Source organism: Malus domestica, chromosome 17 (assembly GCF_042453785.1).
Source record: "Malus domestica chromosome 17, GDT2T_hap1".
Taxonomy (NCBI): Eukaryota; Viridiplantae; Streptophyta; class Magnoliopsida; order Rosales; family Rosaceae; genus Malus; species Malus domestica.
This window is the reverse complement of record NC_091677.1, coordinates 10,023,132-10,040,633: the sequence shown is the minus strand read 5'-3', so window position 1 is coordinate 10,040,633 and position 17,502 is coordinate 10,023,132. Positions and strand designations below refer to the sequence as shown.

At 35.1% G+C, this 17,502-nt stretch overlaps 1 protein-coding gene and 1 long non-coding RNA gene across 2 annotated transcripts; both read left to right on the top strand.

Moving 5' to 3' along the window:
- The first annotated feature begins 7,599 nt into the window (after positions 1-7,599).
- Positions 7,600-14,219, top strand: LOC103428886 (transcriptional regulator STERILE APETALA-like). The gene is made up of 2 exons (XM_029097520.2): positions 7,600-7,878; positions 13,101-14,219. Exons 1-2 carry the CDS (start codon positions 7,600-7,602, stop codon positions 14,217-14,219), a joined length of 1,398 nt encoding a protein of 465 aa, XP_028953353.1.
- A 2,210-nt stretch (positions 14,220-16,429) lies between these two features.
- On the top strand, positions 16,430-17,344 carry LOC114822529 (uncharacterized). The gene is made up of 2 exons (XR_003770542.2): positions 16,430-16,854; positions 16,945-17,344. It is a non-coding gene; the product is annotated as an uncharacterized lncRNA (long non-coding RNA).
- The last annotated feature ends 158 nt before the right edge of the window (positions 17,345-17,502 follow it).

The window sequence follows — 17,502 nt, the reverse complement described above, 5'->3', positions numbered from 1 at the left end:
AATATCAGTAGTCAAGTGATAGAAATATTGAATGTTGTTACATGTTAACGAAATGGAATCGTAGTCACACAAGGTCCTGCAAAATTGTTGGCCCAAATAGTCAAAACCTGAGCCCAAACCTATCTGTTCTTATTCTCAAATCACAACCTAAATAAGATTTGGGGCACAAATAGTGAGAATCTGACTGACTAGGGATTGTCTACCCAACCTCCAGTTTTTTGGTCTGTATCTTCCACTTTTGTTCCTAAAATTCCAAGGACAGGAGTGGAGCTAGCTAGGATTCGTGTTTAAAATAACCATACAAGTAGAAATATTGATATGTTAATTTATAAAAATATACATGGATATCAGTATATATATTATTATCGATGCCCTTGATAGAAATTATGAAAATTTGTGATGGGGTAAAATATCAATTCATTAAGATTTAGTCGAAATAAGAGAAAAAATTTACCAAAAATAATTCAGCAGTTCAAAATTTACAATGGATTTCAACAAAATTTCTATAGTGAACAAGTAGGTATCATCGATATTCATTAATTTTTCTATATTCACCGATATAGGGTAAAATTTGCATTCCACCTCTTCCTATATCGAACATTGATTTTTCGAATATTTCGACAAAAATATCAATAATTTCGTAAATATTTTAAATATTGCCTAGGATTATTTTGTCGGGGCCCAAATTTTAGCCATTGGTTGTAAATGGTTTTGTCATCTTATATACAAGAGAGCCAAACCTAAAGATTATTTGTAAAAATCTCTGGTTATTAACTTATTATTACGTATTTTTTCATATGATAGATGGCGCTGGAGAAGGGGGAGGGGTCAAAGGCCATTTCAGTCCTAACCTCGGCTTTGCCGCCTTTAAGGGCTTGCTCAACTGTATTATCTATTTAAGACCTAGTTTGGGAGTGAGGTGCTTAAAAAAAAAACATCCATGAAAAAATGCTGTGAGGGTTTTAGGTGTTTGGTAAACTGAAAAAAAAAAAGGCTTATTTTGAAAGCTGCTGTGAGAATAAGCTGAAATCAAAGGAAAAAGCTGAAGCTGCTATTTGCAGCTTTGGAAAACTGGCTTTTTTTCAAAGCACACGGAGCTATAGTGCTTCTTTAATGAAAAGACCCACTATTAGACTGCTTTTTTTTTCCAAAAGCACTTTTACAAAAAAGTTTACCAAACATTCTGCTGATTTATTTCACAGCCGCTTATTCTCACAACACAGCCGTTTATTCTCACAACAGTTTTTTTTCAAAGCACAGCAATACCAAACCAGCCCTAAGAATCATGGAAATCCTTTTCGGATCCCTTCCGTAAAATCCTACAAATTAACAAATTCGAATCATTGAAATTTGATCCAACGATTAAAAACATAACGGCCATTTAAAAATTATAATAACTTTAACCGTTAAATCAAATTTCAGGGACCCAAATTTGTTAATTTATAGAATTTGATGGAAGTGATTCGGAGAGAATCCTTTCCAAGAATCATATCTCACGAAGTTCTAGGGTAAAAACTCAAAACAGTTTTAAATAGAAACAACTTACAACAATTCTTCAAGTTTAATCGATTGATTTATGCTGAATTTATACGTGAAGCATTTCATTGAACAACATATGCACAACAATGATGTCGATGCTTGTCAACATATGCACAACAATGATGTTGAGGCCTATCGAGCATCACCTGCTAAAATTTGCCCAGAAAAGATTTTATCTTATATTTGATAAGCACTGAGCTTGGTACCAGACTGCCATTTGATTATTTGAAGAACCTTCATAGTTAGTTGAAAAAGAAAATGATTTCCATCCACTTATTTTTTCATGCACTCTTGTTTACTTCTAAGTTCTCACTTGTTTCTTTATTCTTTTTTGTGTTTTATTTTTATCTTTTAGACTAAACAAGGAATTAACTTAGATGCTCATTGAATGAGGAGGCGGTCCTCTTAATGTTTTATCATCGATTTATAAAATTTTGTGTTTATGTTTATTATCGCTCATATTATAAATCATCATGTAAGAATGGTTTATGTAATAAGTCATTAAAAATAAGATTGTTTAGTCATCGACTTGTATTAAAGAAACTGGTAAGATACAGTAAAATTATTACAAGTCGTCTATCTATTTGCTATAATTAATTGACTAAACAATGTTAATTTTAATTAATTTTTCATATAAATGATATTTACAAAATAATTGATAATACAAACGGTATTGTTTAACAGTAAATATTAAAGAAAAACTCCTACTCAATTTTAAATAGCCAAGCATTCCTCTAAATAAATCTAAACAGAAATGTAAGCATGCATAATTTAAAAGAAGAGTAGAAAAATCATTTTCCATATGAGAATGACTTTGATAGCATTGATAATGAATGAATGATAGGGAGTCTGTTTAACCAAAGAGAAATGATAGCGGTTTCTTCCGAAATAGGATTTTTATAGATTCTTTACTATCTTACAGTTTAACGTCAATTTTTATTTTAATATTATAAAATATTATATAAAAAATATAAAATAGCAAAATTTATAAAATGTTCCGATTTTGCGAGAATCTCTTTAACATTTCTATTAATCAAAATAAAGAATGAAAACAAAAGAAGGCAAGTTGGGCCCCTAACCAAGGAAGGTCCATATTTATGATAGGGTTGACAGAAGGATGAATAAATTTTTCTGAAATTTGAAAGCAGCAGGGCATGCAGAAGGAAGCAGAAGCCAGGCCAGCCAGTGATGGGCTTTATCTCTCTCTCTCTCTACCTGTGGCTGTGTGAGGAGAGAGAGAGAGAGAGAGGGGTGAGGATATATGGTTATGATAGTTACAGACTGACTGTGGCAGGAACCCTACGAACACTAGTATATCTATTACCTGACAATTAATAACAGTAGCTGCCTACTCTCCTACTCTAGCTATTTTCATCCGTATTTTTTATCCAAACCTTTTAGAGAGAGAGAGAGAGAGACACGGACAGAGGAGAGAGAGGTAGGGGAGTTGTACTTTGCTAAAAAAGATCTTTCAGTTATATTCCATCGAGACAGGGCTAGCCGATTAGACATGAGCATGCCATTCTAGTCAAAAAGCACTCTCCTGTCTTTCCTCTGGCCCCATACCCTTTCCTCTTCTTCTTCCCCACGCGCTTATCCTCTGCCTCTTTGCACGCCCGCCCTTTTTGTTCTCTTCTTTTCGATTTCAGATAGATATATGATTTAGGTTTGAGAAAAACTTGTTTTCTCGTTATATTTTTAGGAGTTTTAATGAAACATTTTCGGTACTGTTAATTTTTAATGAAAATTCATATTTTTACATTTTTTTGGTACTATTTTATTGCATCTTAATTTGTCATTTTTAACTAAAACTAAGGTTTTTTTTTTGAATTTTCGTTAGTTTTTCTTATATTTTTTTGTGACTAATTTATAGTATTTCTTTATGCTAATCGTTCATATAATAAATTATTACGTAAAAATTTATTTTATAAAAAAAAATTAAAAATAAAGTTGTTTATCCATTAAACTATGTAAAATCAAATGAACAAATTTATATACGTATTATAATGCGTCTATTTATTTGCTGGAATTGATTGACTAAATAATCGTAGTTTTAATTAATTTTTTGCAGAGATGAATTTAACCGAGTGATTTATAATATGAACTTTCGGTTATAAAGACAAAGTTCTGTAGATAAGCCACAAAATATTTTGAGGATGAACTTTTCCTCAAACTTAAGGAGCCAAACTCTTGTTTTTAGGTTAGGAAACATATGTTTGTTCTTTCTTTTTCACAATACGATATGAATCTAAACATAGTTGTTTGTGAAATTTCGGGAGTCCTGTGCAAAAGTTATAAATAGAACACTTTTGCCCTATCACAATAAATAAGTCCTGATTACATAATCTCACAAAAATATATACTAAAACAGTGGAAAAATTATCATATACTAGTATCATAAATAAACGAAATTATATAACTAAAATATGTGATCGAATCTACAAAATTATGTGGACATGTAAAAGAGTCAGAAAACAAAACAAAATGATGAATAATAAAGTAGAAACTAGAAATACTAATCCAAAGTGGATAAACACAAGACCTAAAGACAGCCTTTAATCTTTAGCAAAAAAATAATGATTTTAAAGCCTTAATATCTTTATCTCTTTCCATTCTCTCTGCCCAAACAAGAAACTAAATAATCAAGAAAATTATAAGGGACTGTATTGGCAAGGTCCAACATTGTACAACTATCCAAAAGAAAAACCATGTGGAAGTCCGAGGACTTTTCAAGCCCTATTCGAGAGTTAACTAATGTAATCATATATTATGACACATAATGTATGTATTTGGAAAATAACCCAGTACACCACATACATTTGTTAAAGATATTCTCTTAAAATATGACTCTTTGTTATCTCATAATTTAATGTTAATTGTTGTAATAACATTATCAAATATTGTTTCAAAAACATAAAATGACAAAGAATCTACAATAAGATCCACTTTTAAGAGAGTTTCTTTAACATCTCTTGAAATATAGGTGAAGAGACTGTCTTTCTACTTTTATTATACAAGTAATGTACTAAAACAGCATGCAATTTGTGCATGGCACATGTATCGTCAATCATCTCCTAATATATAGCTGCGGTGGTCATTGTACAAAGAATGGCGGACACAGTTCCACGCTTCCCTTAATAATGTTTTCGGCACCTACAAAACTTTGTATCAAGTTCCTTGAATCTCTGAAATTTTCAACTCCAACTCGAGTACAGCAGCACATATTGCAAGCAAGCTACTCAATAGATATTAGGAAAACCGCTCAACAATTGGATACAAAGTTTTCTTTGATCTAGAAGAGATGGAATTCGATTACAAAATTGGATATGGATGGGGATCATCCAGAATTAAACGGTTTCACTTTTTTGACTAATCGGATTGTCAAAATATTCATGAACACATAGGATACAATTAAATATGTTTGAGAAGAACATTCAAACTTGAAACATCTTTTAATATTAATAAGAAGAAATATACCACTGCACTACAACGATAGTTTGTTTATCACAAAACTAACCTTCACTCTCACAACTCACAAGTTCATCACATCACATTTTGAGTCCATCGTTAATATTCATAATTTTTTCCCTCTTTCACGTATCTATAAATTCATAACCTCTATTGATTCAAGGGCACTAATTTTTCAACTCCCACAGTTCAGATGTTTAATCATTGTCACCTAATTTTTCTTTTGCTGAGATTTCTTATGTTTCTCTGCTTTTGCCCCTCAAGTTTATTGATGATTTAATTTTGCTTACTAAGTACAATAATGCAAGAGAAGAAATATGTTAGCACAAATAGAACACCATTAAGGATAGAATAGTAATTAAAGTTCAATTTGATGAATCACGAATAATTTATTTATGTATTTTACGCTACGAACTACAAAATAATTTTAATGCATCGGATGAATACAGTGGTTGACGTTTCTGTCCTATTACATGACTTCATACGAATACGAAGTAACAAATTTGAATAATAAAATTCATCGATCATCAAGGACTTGGAACTAACTAGACCTATTAGTTACTAATATGACCAGGGGTCTCCAGTACAGCAACACCAATTGCTACTTACTAGTACTACCGCTGTTCTAAAATCTTCGCCTAGCGCCGTTTAGGCCCCGTCTAGACGTTAGGCTGCTGGTCACTATTCTCATTAACAGTATGCGTTTGAAAATTAAGAAATGACGCATAGACCCTTGCCTAGGCTTAGCCTAGCCACCTGGCCACCCGTCTAGGTTGCGACTCTCATTTAGACAGAAAATCGATAACTTTCATTTTGTATTTTATGTTTTAAATAAAATGTAAGAGACTTGTTGAATATTTGGATGAACACTCATTATATATTCTTATACTTTACAATCTATATGTAATTTTATTTTGCAATTTATGTATCATAATATAATTATGTATTTTTTTTAAATAAACAAACATTTATTTATACGATATATAATTAATTTACTTAAATTTGTCTTATCCACCTAAACGCTAGACTCCGGCCGTCACCCGACTAGCATCTACTTCTTTTAGAACCTTTCTTATTAGTACTCACAACTCCCTAATAAGAATGCTATTTTTTTTTTGTCAATAATAAGAAGGGAACTTTAATAAAAAACTCTCGATAGGGTTCACTTTAACGAAAAATCATATTTTTACACTAAAAAGTCAATTCCGATACTAATCACTTTACATTTTATTTTATCTTTATCGTTAAAACTCAAAATTTTCAAATTATTTTAATTAGTTTTTCTTAATTAGAACCCTATTTAACAGCACTCCTCTCAAAAACATAAACATCCTCGTGAGAGAAAAAAAAAAAAAAAATTTCTTGGTTTCTTTCCGAAAGAGTGAGGTATTTTGTTGCTTTTGTTTTTGAAAAACTGACAATGTCCATTTTCTTGACAAACATCTGCAACTGATACAGATGCAGGGAGACCAAAAGGGACCAAAGAGAGCTAGGGCTACAAATCCCCTGTAAAATCCAGGGTTAACCCATAAACCCAGCGGTTTCAGAAACCCCACCCCTCCCAGCGGCCGTCTTTGCAGGTTGGGAAACTAAATCTGTATTATCTCATAAATTGATTGTCTTGAAATATATTATGTCATAAATTGATTATCTTTACTATCAATTTAGAACTCTGAAGTGAATTTTACGTTTCTATATTATCCCATGCACTTACCCTGGATTGAATATATAAGAAGAATCAATGGATAAAAATAAGAAGATAAGGGCTGAAGATAAAATTATTATTGGTTAGTCTAGCATTAGTTTTTTGTTGTTAAAGAAAATTCACACTCTCAATCAATTAATTTGAACTATAAAATAAATACTTTATGATTTCTATAGCGAATTCACTTTCTCTCTCTTTTTTTTTTATTAAACAATCTTCAACTTGTTTTAATTTTTGGAAAATGATCTTTAAACGTTGATTAAAAAAAATTTTAATTATACCATTTTTAAGATAAAAATATGTTAATCACAAGTTTGTAGACAAAGTTTTGAAAATTAAAGGGTATGGAAGTTGATAATTAATTTGCAAATTTAGTCTTTAGCATTACTCTAATCACAATTAATTGGGAGTAGTATTAAGTAAACTAAATTTATAAATTAAATGGTTTGTCATCAATAAGACGTAAATGAGTTAATAAATACTTAAGTAATAATTAATTTTTATATCATTTAATCTACAAATTTAATTTTCAAATTTTATTCTCCTAACATTACTCATTGATTGAACAAAAAATTAAGTACATCTAAAATGACTTGTATTGCAGCGAGTACATTGACATAATAACGTCTTGTCATAAAAATTGTTCCTCCTCTCAGTAGAGCTTTGTTTATACTTCAAAAAAAAAAAAAAAAACAGAGCATTGTTTATATTTTAGATTATTTGATACAGTGAGAGAGGGGATGCGAGTGTGATATTGCGTATATATATCCAAGAATCACAAAGACCCTCTCTTGGGTCCCTCACTTAAATTGTGTCTTTGTCCAAGATCTTTTTGTCCTTGTGTTCCTTTCTCAAGTGTTCTTCTCCCACCTTTTTCCCCTTCCTTCATGTCTACCTCTTACTCTTCTGCTCCATCATCAACTTCATCATCTTCTTCTTCCCCCACATCCCACGATGGAAATGGAGACGACGGTGCCAATGGAGCTGGCCCTAGCCATGTACAAAGAGGTGGTGATTTCCAAGGGCCATCCTCTTCCAGACGACGTGCCGTAAACGAGGTCTGGCCTGAGCCTTTTGTGGAAGCTCTCGCTTCTCAAGTTGCCACTGAAGCCTCCCGCGCCGTCGGACGACTTGCCGCTGCTCCTGCCCTTGCTAATGTGTTTCAGGTGCGTTTTCTGATAAAATTTAACAGTTATTAACACTCCACCCCTTCTTTTTAGTACATTAACTAATTGCACATGAAGGTTTTTGATTTAGAAATTGTGTAGCAATGCGAAATATGAAAATTTATGCTTTAATTTGATTATTTGGGAAGTTTGGCATGGTAAGCTGCGTTAGAATCCGACTAGGTATACTGAGAGACTGATGGTTTTTATTCCAAAAATGGACAAAATATTAGTCTAGTCAAAGGGCATCATATATGTATTATTACACTAGAAGACCCTGCTGCCAGACCAAATTTAATTCAATTGAGATTCCCCAAAAAACTAAAAATATTAAAAAAACTAAAAATAATTTGGTTTATGGGTATTGTTTTGTTTTGTTTTTTGTTGGTGAAAACACGAGAAAATTTCTGTAATCACCTATAAACGAGTACAACGAGTTCTGGGTTTTGTTCTAGTCCGCCTTACCAAATTCGGATCGGGTTTATTTAAACTACGGAGAGGAAGATTCGAGTTTAGTCGGAGAGATGGACACACTGTTGCATACTTTAGTTTGTTACTTGGTTTAGCTATGAGCATCCGAGAGAAGAAACTGTTTTGCTTCAGAAAGTAACTGCTTTTTTGAAGGGTCATTTTCTCAATCTCTTCTATGCAACAATAATTTAATGTCCCTTTCACAAGCAGGGGGGATTGTGTAAGCTTCTTTGGATTTTCCCACTTCACAAAAATGGGACTAATTTTGCACTACTCTTTTTTTTTCTCCTTTCCCTTTCCAAATCCAACGGAAAAGGGTTCTTTTGGCTTTAATTTTCCTTTCCCTTTATTGGCATGTAACCCTTTTGAGCTCTAGCAATCTCTCTCTCTCTCTCCCTCTGCTTTTTTGACTGAGCTTTTCTACAAATTTTTATTGGGATGCCTTTCTTCTTCTTCTTCTTCTTCTTCTTGTCTCGGATAGGGACCTTTAAAGCTTGGTTTTATCACTTACCATTTGGAATCATATAGCAAAATTTAGGAAGCTGAGTGGCCGAGGCTTGATTGTACAAAAACTGTACGTTTCTATATCTAACTAACGTTTCTCTTTGCAGTTATATTTTCGCTGCGATAGCCATTAATGTCCTCTTTTGTTTTTTTTTTGAGTTTTTCAGTACTATATGCAAGAATATTATAGTGCACTTTATTTCAGACTAAATTGGAATTTAAAGTACAAAATTATTCATGCGAGTAACGTACAAAAATTCATTATCTTGTTTTTTTTTTCTCTAATTTATTGTAAATCTGTTATGCAAGTCGTCAAGAACAAGATTCCAGGAATATATCACCGTTGGATCTGTTTTAGGTTATGTTATGTTTTTGACACTTAAAATATTATGTTTTCAGCATTTAAAAAGTAACAAAACAAAATGCTACTGGATTTAAATAGTATTACAATCGAATATTACTACTAAAGGCTAAACCACCGGTGGAAACTAGACTAAGTGAAAGATGAAAATTTTGAAAATTTGAACTCGGAAGAGATTAAAAAAAAAAAAAAAATCATGTAATCACATAAATTGTATGGATGAAAATAATCTAAAATCGTAGAAAGGAATTTCAAGTCGAAGTTAATGCCCTAGAAAACGTAAACAATTCAAATAAATCGTAAAAAGAAAAAGTCCTTGAGCTTGATGTGAATCCAAACGGCTTCTATATGAGGGAGGTAGATATGCATAGATTGAGGAGAGGGTTGAGATGTAGAGATCTCTGACAGTTGATGGGTGCCATGTCAAAAAACCTTGCATGCAACTGATGCAAGTGGCGTATGCCATACAGCACATGGAACCCGATGCTTTTTTTTTTTTTTTATTGGGTAAACGGAACCCAATGCTTGTTTGGTTTACAAGCTGATGTCTACTTGTCAACTCCAGAAGTGTGCTTGTCTCTTACTAACATGCTATGCAATACCATCCGGTGACTTGTTATTTCTCTGTGTTTGCTTCTTTGTTTTTTTTCCTTTTGTTCGTCTTTTAAGACTTGCTTTGCCCTTTTTTGAATGTTTGAAAACTGTTTGGGAGCCTAGCTAAATTTTGAAAAATTGATAAATTTTTAAAATAATTTCACCCTTCTTTCTAAAAATATTTTTGAAGTATATACTCTTCTAAGATTAAAAAGAAAGTTACAATCATCGTAACAAAGTGTATTCTTTTGTCACACCGCTTAACATGTATGCAGACAATACTTAAATTTGCATAACCATATGAAACCGTGTTCTCTTTTGATCGAATAGATGATATACAAGCCTATTTAGGAGCCTGATCCCGTTTTGTGGTGTCACATAGCGATCGCCAACCTACCTATTTTCTGTTTCTGCAAAACGGAATTTCCCTCGTGAAAATCTTCATATAGATCAGTATGTTTGTGAACATAAAATAATATCATACGTTACACAGTAAGCATGAAACCATTACCCGAGAACACGTACATGATCAAGTCTCCAAAAGCAAGAAAAAAACCAAAAAAGATAAGAAAGGGGAAAGAAGATCCAATTAGAGCAGGAAAACGTGCATGAGTAGTGCACGCACGGGTGGGATTTAGAGGAGTCAAAGAAAGTAGGGGTGGGGAAGAAAAGATTCTCTGCTTTTAACGAGACAGGCTTTGGCTACACCTTTCTTGGAAATGAAAGCCAAATATACGTGGGGAAGTACGCAAAATTTGCAATCCTATGTTTTTATTATGTCAAGATGTATGTGTATGTTTGTTCATAGCTTTATTATCCTTGCTAGCTAGGTACATCTTTCCTCCATGGACCACATGATTAGTTATCTAGATGTTCGATCTTTGTCCCTTTCATGGTCCCTAGCTATGTTTTTTCATGAATATATAATGATATTACAAAGTGTTAAAATCGAAGTCCGATGAACAATTTTTTATGTATTGATATATCTGTATAGAAAGTTCCAGGATAAGTATAATTCGTTAGATTTTGTTCATTGAATTTCTGAACAATAATTTGAGAGGCAAAAACCAATGTATCGATTTTAGTTACTGTTACAAACAATAGTGTGCTCACCTGAAGTTCCAATTTCTTTAATATATCGATTTTAGTTACTGTTACAAACAAACTGTAGAAAATCTCTTATTATCTTGTTGAATGCAAACGAATATAGTCCTGTACTTTGCTTCTTGTAAGGTATACGTTGGATTGAGTAATAATTAATAAAAGCAGAGAGGAAGAGAGAGCAAGAGAGAGAGAGGTGTCAGTCTCCAGTGTCCATGATAGTCGGCTGGATCGATATATCAGTCGATATCAAATAAGGGGTAAGGTCATCTCTTTTTTTTCTCTCACATTTTATTTTTTATTTTATTATCTTTATAAAAAATTTAATATAAAATATTGATGTGATTTAATTGTATCTATTCAAATAAGAATTCAAATAGAAATAAAGAGAAGGGAATAGAGATTAGAATTCTCCTATTTGAATAAATACAGTTAAATTATATTAATATTTTATATTAAATTTTTTATAGAGACAATAAAATATAAAATAAAGTGAGGGAGAAAAAAAGGAGATGAAAATAAGAAGAAAAAAAACCTTACTCCTTATTTGATATCAACTGATATCAAATAGAGATTAGAATTAAAGAGAATCCTTCTCTAACAAATAATGCTCATACAGCACTCAGGCAGCAACATTATGTACAGAAATACGTACAGATACAGAAGGATTTTGGGGTTTGGGGTTTTTGGGGGGGGGGGGGGGGTGGGGGGTTGGTAGGGAAGATGAGAGATTTGCAGAAGTGATGAAATGATAATTATTCATCAGTAACTGTACACTACACAGCTGACACTTTTTCTAGACATCTCTCTGGCTGATGTCTTTTCTTCCTCACTCTTTTTACTGGTTGATTTTTCTTCCTCACTCTTCTCTTACTCTCCCACAGCCCCTATTCTCCTACTACGTACCCTGCTACTCTCCTCCCTATAGTGTTTACTCTTTCTCTGGCTCTGCTGATTGCCAGCTGAGCTGCCTGCCCTCGGGGTCCACCTTCAAGGTCCTCTCTGTCTCTCTAGGGTTTACGCGCATGGCGTCAACTGTCTGCTCCGTGTGTGTCTAGGGTTTTGCATTTGATTCTCTTCCCTGTCCACCCTGTGTTATTTGCCCTAGCTAATATTTGCTAACATCCCAAAAACCATTCAACCCACATAATTAATTAGTAATTAGAAAGGGATCTAGGTCTTTGATAATATTGTTTTATTTTTATATTAGAAGAATTATTTAAGTTGGGGTTCTGCTTGCCTCTTATCTATAATTGGTTAAACAAATTGAATAATATTGCACGTACCAAGTTGATTAATGATTTGAAAGAGATTTTGTCCTTGATGGTGATTGTAATATTGTACTTGTTTCTTTTTGCTTGTATACAATTTGCGGTCAATTTATGGTGGTTAATTAATTACATTGTGCCATTCCATTAACTGCCTTTTAACTGGTTAAAACACATACCCTATCTGACACCGCTATTCGTACCCGTAGATTCTGACCCTCTATTAAATACGGACTTGAATTGTCTGCCCTCCCATTTCGGTGCTCTTCCCGTGCCCTCCTGTTTTGTGTAGTTACGGTTAAGCCACGTTAACATTTTATATTGTTTTCTTATAAAAATAATAAAACAAAAAGAAATAGTAATATAAAACGTTGACGTGGTTTAACCGTGATCACACAAACAGAAGGGCACTGAAATGAGAGGGTAGACAATCCAAGTCCATTAAATACACATATTATCCTTACCTACTCGTGCATGCGTGCCGATCTTTCCACATGTAATTAATTAGATTACAATATATGTTTATATTAAAATTTTTTACGTAGACGGACTGTATGAAATAAAGAAATTAATAAACAAAAAATTAATAAGAATGAAAAATAAAAATAGTTAATCAATAATTAATAAAAAGATTGTTAATTAAATGATGATTAGGATATTCGAGAAGTCTTCTTTTGTCAATTAAAATGATTTAAGTGTTTTAATTAATAAAAAAATTGAAATTAAATGATGTAGCTTGTCCAACTCATTTATCATTTAAGATAGTAAAAAAATGTGATAAAAATAGCATATGAGTAACACTTCCTTATGCTGTGCGTTTTAATTCTCATATTTTCCGTACAATATAACATGCATGCAGTGCATGAACGAGTAACCTACATACTGAAACTCATCTAGTACGTGACATTTTTTCCGATGTGCAGGTTTGTTCCACGTGGCGCGCCGTCTCGCGCTCTAACCTTCTCTGGCATCGCCTTACCCGCCGTATCTGGGGCCGGACAATTCTCATCCGCGACACGTGGCGCGACGAGTACATCTACTGGCATCGGACGGCCACAAACTTCCGGACCCCGAGGTCAGCCCACACGACCCTCCACTTCGACCTATCCGACGTGGAAGACCCTGACGGCCTCACCTGCCGGTGCCTCACTCTCTCCGACGCCCACCTTGCTTGCGGCTTCGCCGACGGCGCCGTCCGCCTCTTCGACCTCGCCACCCGCCTCCACGTCAGCACATTCCGGCCCCACCTCCGCGACCGCCTCGGCCGATTCTCCCGAGCCGTTACCGGCATCGTGATGACAGACTTTACTCTCACCTTTGCCACGCTGGACGGAGACATCCATGTGGCGGTCATAAACGGTCCGCAGGTCACTCGTAGGGCCCACTTGGGTGACGTAGTAAACGACGGTGTTTTGGTTGACTTCACCGGATCCGAAAGATGGTGGGTCGGGCTGTACGCAGGAGTTCCGGGTCGGACGTTTCACATTTGGGATGGTTTGACTGAACAATTGACTTTTGTCGGCGGGACGTTGTCGGATCCGGAGGCCGTGATGGGGTGGCACATGCTGACGGAGATGACCGAGGCCGTGGGGCGAGTCCGAGTCACGAGTCGGGAAACGGCCGTGGCGTGCACGAGCGCGCGTGTGATTGTCTTCGATCTGAGGAATCAGGGAATTGTGTTGAGTGAGGAGTATAGGAGAGGGATAATTGTGGGAGCGGCTGACGTGAGCAGGTCGGCGTACATTATTGTGGGGAGGAGGGGTTTGGCTAGCGTGCGCTGGAGTGACACGCTGGAGGAGGTGTGCAGGTTTAACGTGAGGGGGGCGGCGCAGATGGCGGTGATGGGGTGCATGAACGAAGGGTGCGCGCTAATGTGCGTCGGTGGGGTGGTGAGGGTGTGGGAGGTGGAGAGGGGGGCCTATCTGTACAGTTTCAGGGAGAGGATTGGGGAAGTGAACGCTTTGGTATGCGATGAACGACATGTCGCAGCGTGTTCGGGGGGTACGAGACTGCACCTTTGGGACTTCGGTGCAGCAGATTGAGTAGTGATTTAGTGTAGGAGGTTAAATTTAACTTTGATATAGAGTTATGTTGGATTTATCAGACATTATTGGAGTATCACATGATGTGAAATGTGATAAATGTATTTGATTAAAATTCAATGAAGATATAATCATTGATTGATATGCAGTGTTAACGGATCAATTATCACACTATGCGGTATTCAAATGTATAAGTTGACGCATCGTGAACAAGCTATCAAGCCTATTTTCTTACCAAGTATGTAAGTAAATGTGTATTAATTTCTGCTTCAATGGTTGGAGTTGAAGCTTAAATTTTTAATTAAAAAATTTTAGGTTTTAATATACTTTTTTTGCATTAATGATTCTAGGCTAAAATTTTAACCCCGGATTTATGAAGGAATAAATTTATACAAAATTATATTTTGTTAACATTTTTAAAAATAAGATTTATGTAGCTTATCATAATATATTTTGATTAACATTTTAACTTAAAAATATTTAGATTTCGACAACAATTAGAAATTTACTATACTGGCCTCATGAAAAGTGTATTTTATAGACCTTTTGGGTGAATTTTGATTTAAATAATTTTTGTACTTGTTTGAGTTGTTGGATTCAATTTTGGGCCTTCAAATCTTTATTTATATTATTTAATTTGATGATCATATTCGATTTTAATCTGTTAAATTTTTTTTTTCACCATTGGATTTATTCATATTTTGGGTTAAATTTGCCTAAATTTTAAGTTTTAACCCAAAACTTATTTTAGTTCCAACAATTGGAAAAATGATTGGGTTAGTTTAAAACCTAGATTTCGGTGTGCCAGCCTTTTAACACTGACCTAAATTTTGGGTTAAATTTGTCCAAACATTAAGTTTTAACTCAAAACTTATTTTAGTCTCAACTGTTGGAGAAAGATTAGGTTAAGACTAAAACCTAAATATTAGGTTTTAACTCAAAAGTTGGAGATGGTCTTAGTTAGGTTAATATAAACAAGGGGTGTACTATCCACACATCCCATTTTACTTCTCACACACCCCTTGATAATTTTTATCCGTTGATATTCTTCAATTCATCCGATCCGACAGTCGAAAATTAAAAAAGTGTGTGAGAAGTAAAATGGGATGTGTGGATATCACACACCTATAAACAATCCATCATGTCTCTTTTCCAACCAAATGTGTCATTAAGTAGACGCGTATTAGATCAGGCTGAACGGAACAATCTATCAGCTCCTATTCCGTTACATATGAGCTAGTTCAAATATTTCGATGCACATATACAGAAGTAGTTTATAATAGATCGTCGTTTTTAAAAAGGGAACTTTAACGAAAAGCACCCGGTACTGTTCACTTTAACGAAAAACCACATTTTTACACTAAAAAGTCAATCCTGATACTATTCACTTTACCCTTTATTTTGTCCTTATCATTAAAACTCAAAGTTTTCAAGCCCTTTTCATTAATTTTCCTTTTTAAAAAAGAAACAAAACTTGGTTAAGGGGATTAATGAAAACAAAATAATTAAAATGGGTAAATAGGGTATTGGGAGATGGTGAGAGTGACAAAACAAGGCAGGCAGAGGAGCGAGGGAGGAAAGCAAAATGGAGACTCTGTGGCCTGTGGGTTTATGTACTGTAATGTGATGGAGCAAGGAAACTGACATAAGAAGTGTACTTTTGACTTGGGTGGTGATATCATCAGATATGCTGCAGAATGATTTATGAGAGAGACAGAGATAGAGAGAGAGAGAGAGAGAGAGGCGTTTGACCTGGCACCAGACACAAAAGATGAACTCTTTTTTTACAATTTTTATACAATTTGTTTCTTCTTTCTTTTTTCGTCTAGTTTTGTTCAGGTTCTGGAGCTATAGCCTATGTCTGAGAAGTTGCTTTCTGATTTTTATTGACTTGTATTCCGTAGAGTGAACAGTGAATATATGAGGGCTTCTGTTTTTGTTTCTCTGTCTTTATTGTTGTGGATTCTTCTTCCACATGCATGGGTGAAAGCTAGTACAAGCTGTAAATTCAAAATTCATAAAGTTCCAAAGTCAAGTACAATGACTGAATAATTGTTTGCTGCATGAATCTTTTACCGATGGGAAATGACAAACACATCTTTTTGTGGTGCACTAAAAGGGTAGGCAAACGGATCTTGAACTCGCGGGTCGGGACGGATCCAATATAGTATATACAGAAAACAGGGCGGGAAGGGTCCAATATCTGAGGACACGGACCCTCGACCTGAACCGTATCCATCATCACACTTAATCTCCACCGTGCACCTTTCATTCCCACAAACACACACAACACAACACACAAACCTCACGACTTTATTCGAGCTGAGAGTTTCTCGATCACTCTCCCAATCTAGGTATCACGACTCTCGATGTCAGACCTCACGACTTCATCCATTTTCTATCTGTCGGTTCATCGTTGCTTCTTCCTCGTCTCTATTTGTTCTTCATCGATCGAGGTCCCTCCCACCCACCATTTGACCATTGATTGAGGTCCCTTTCATCTCCATCGATTGCGATCCCTCCCATCATCCAAAAGTTGCAGAGAATCAGAGACGCATGAGCAGCACAAACGGTGACAGGGAAGACGATGCAGTGGTACAAGGGATTTTAGTACGACGGGACCCGATTTAACCTGGTCAGTTTATGTTTTCGGGTTTTGGGATTTTGTGGGTGTTGGGTTTTGTGGTTCTGATTTTGTGTTGGTTGGGTGGGTTTATGGTTCTAGATCGATGAAGATGACGAATAAGGAAGACGACGTTAACGGTCTGAGCTGCATCTGGGTTTTCTAGCGCTATTTGGCCATTGTTGCATCTGGGTTTTCCGGCGCCATCCGATTTGAGCATCTAGGTTGTCACGGAGGAGGCGGTTGCTCGACCACTGAGGTAGACGACTTGAATGACATTGTTATTTTTGTGCTAAAGAAAAAATAAATGTAATAGGAACTATGGATCCGCCCGAACCGGTCCGTTTGAAACGGGCCAGGTTAGGGTCGATTCTAAAACTCAAAATCTCTTCACCCCGGCTCGGCTTGCCCCGTTACAGATTAAAACGGGTAGGGTCTGATATCTCTAAATTTGAGCCCAGCTCGGTCCGTGCCCATCCTTATACATTACTTATTTGATACTGTTCATTGTTTACTGATTTATTTAATCTCATGACTTGAAATACAAAGACGTATGAAAGGTCAAAAATAGTGATAATAAGCCCCCTTTGCTAATTTATTATGCGTTCCCAACTGATGTACCGATTACACCCAAATTAACATAAAAGACAAGCTAAGAAG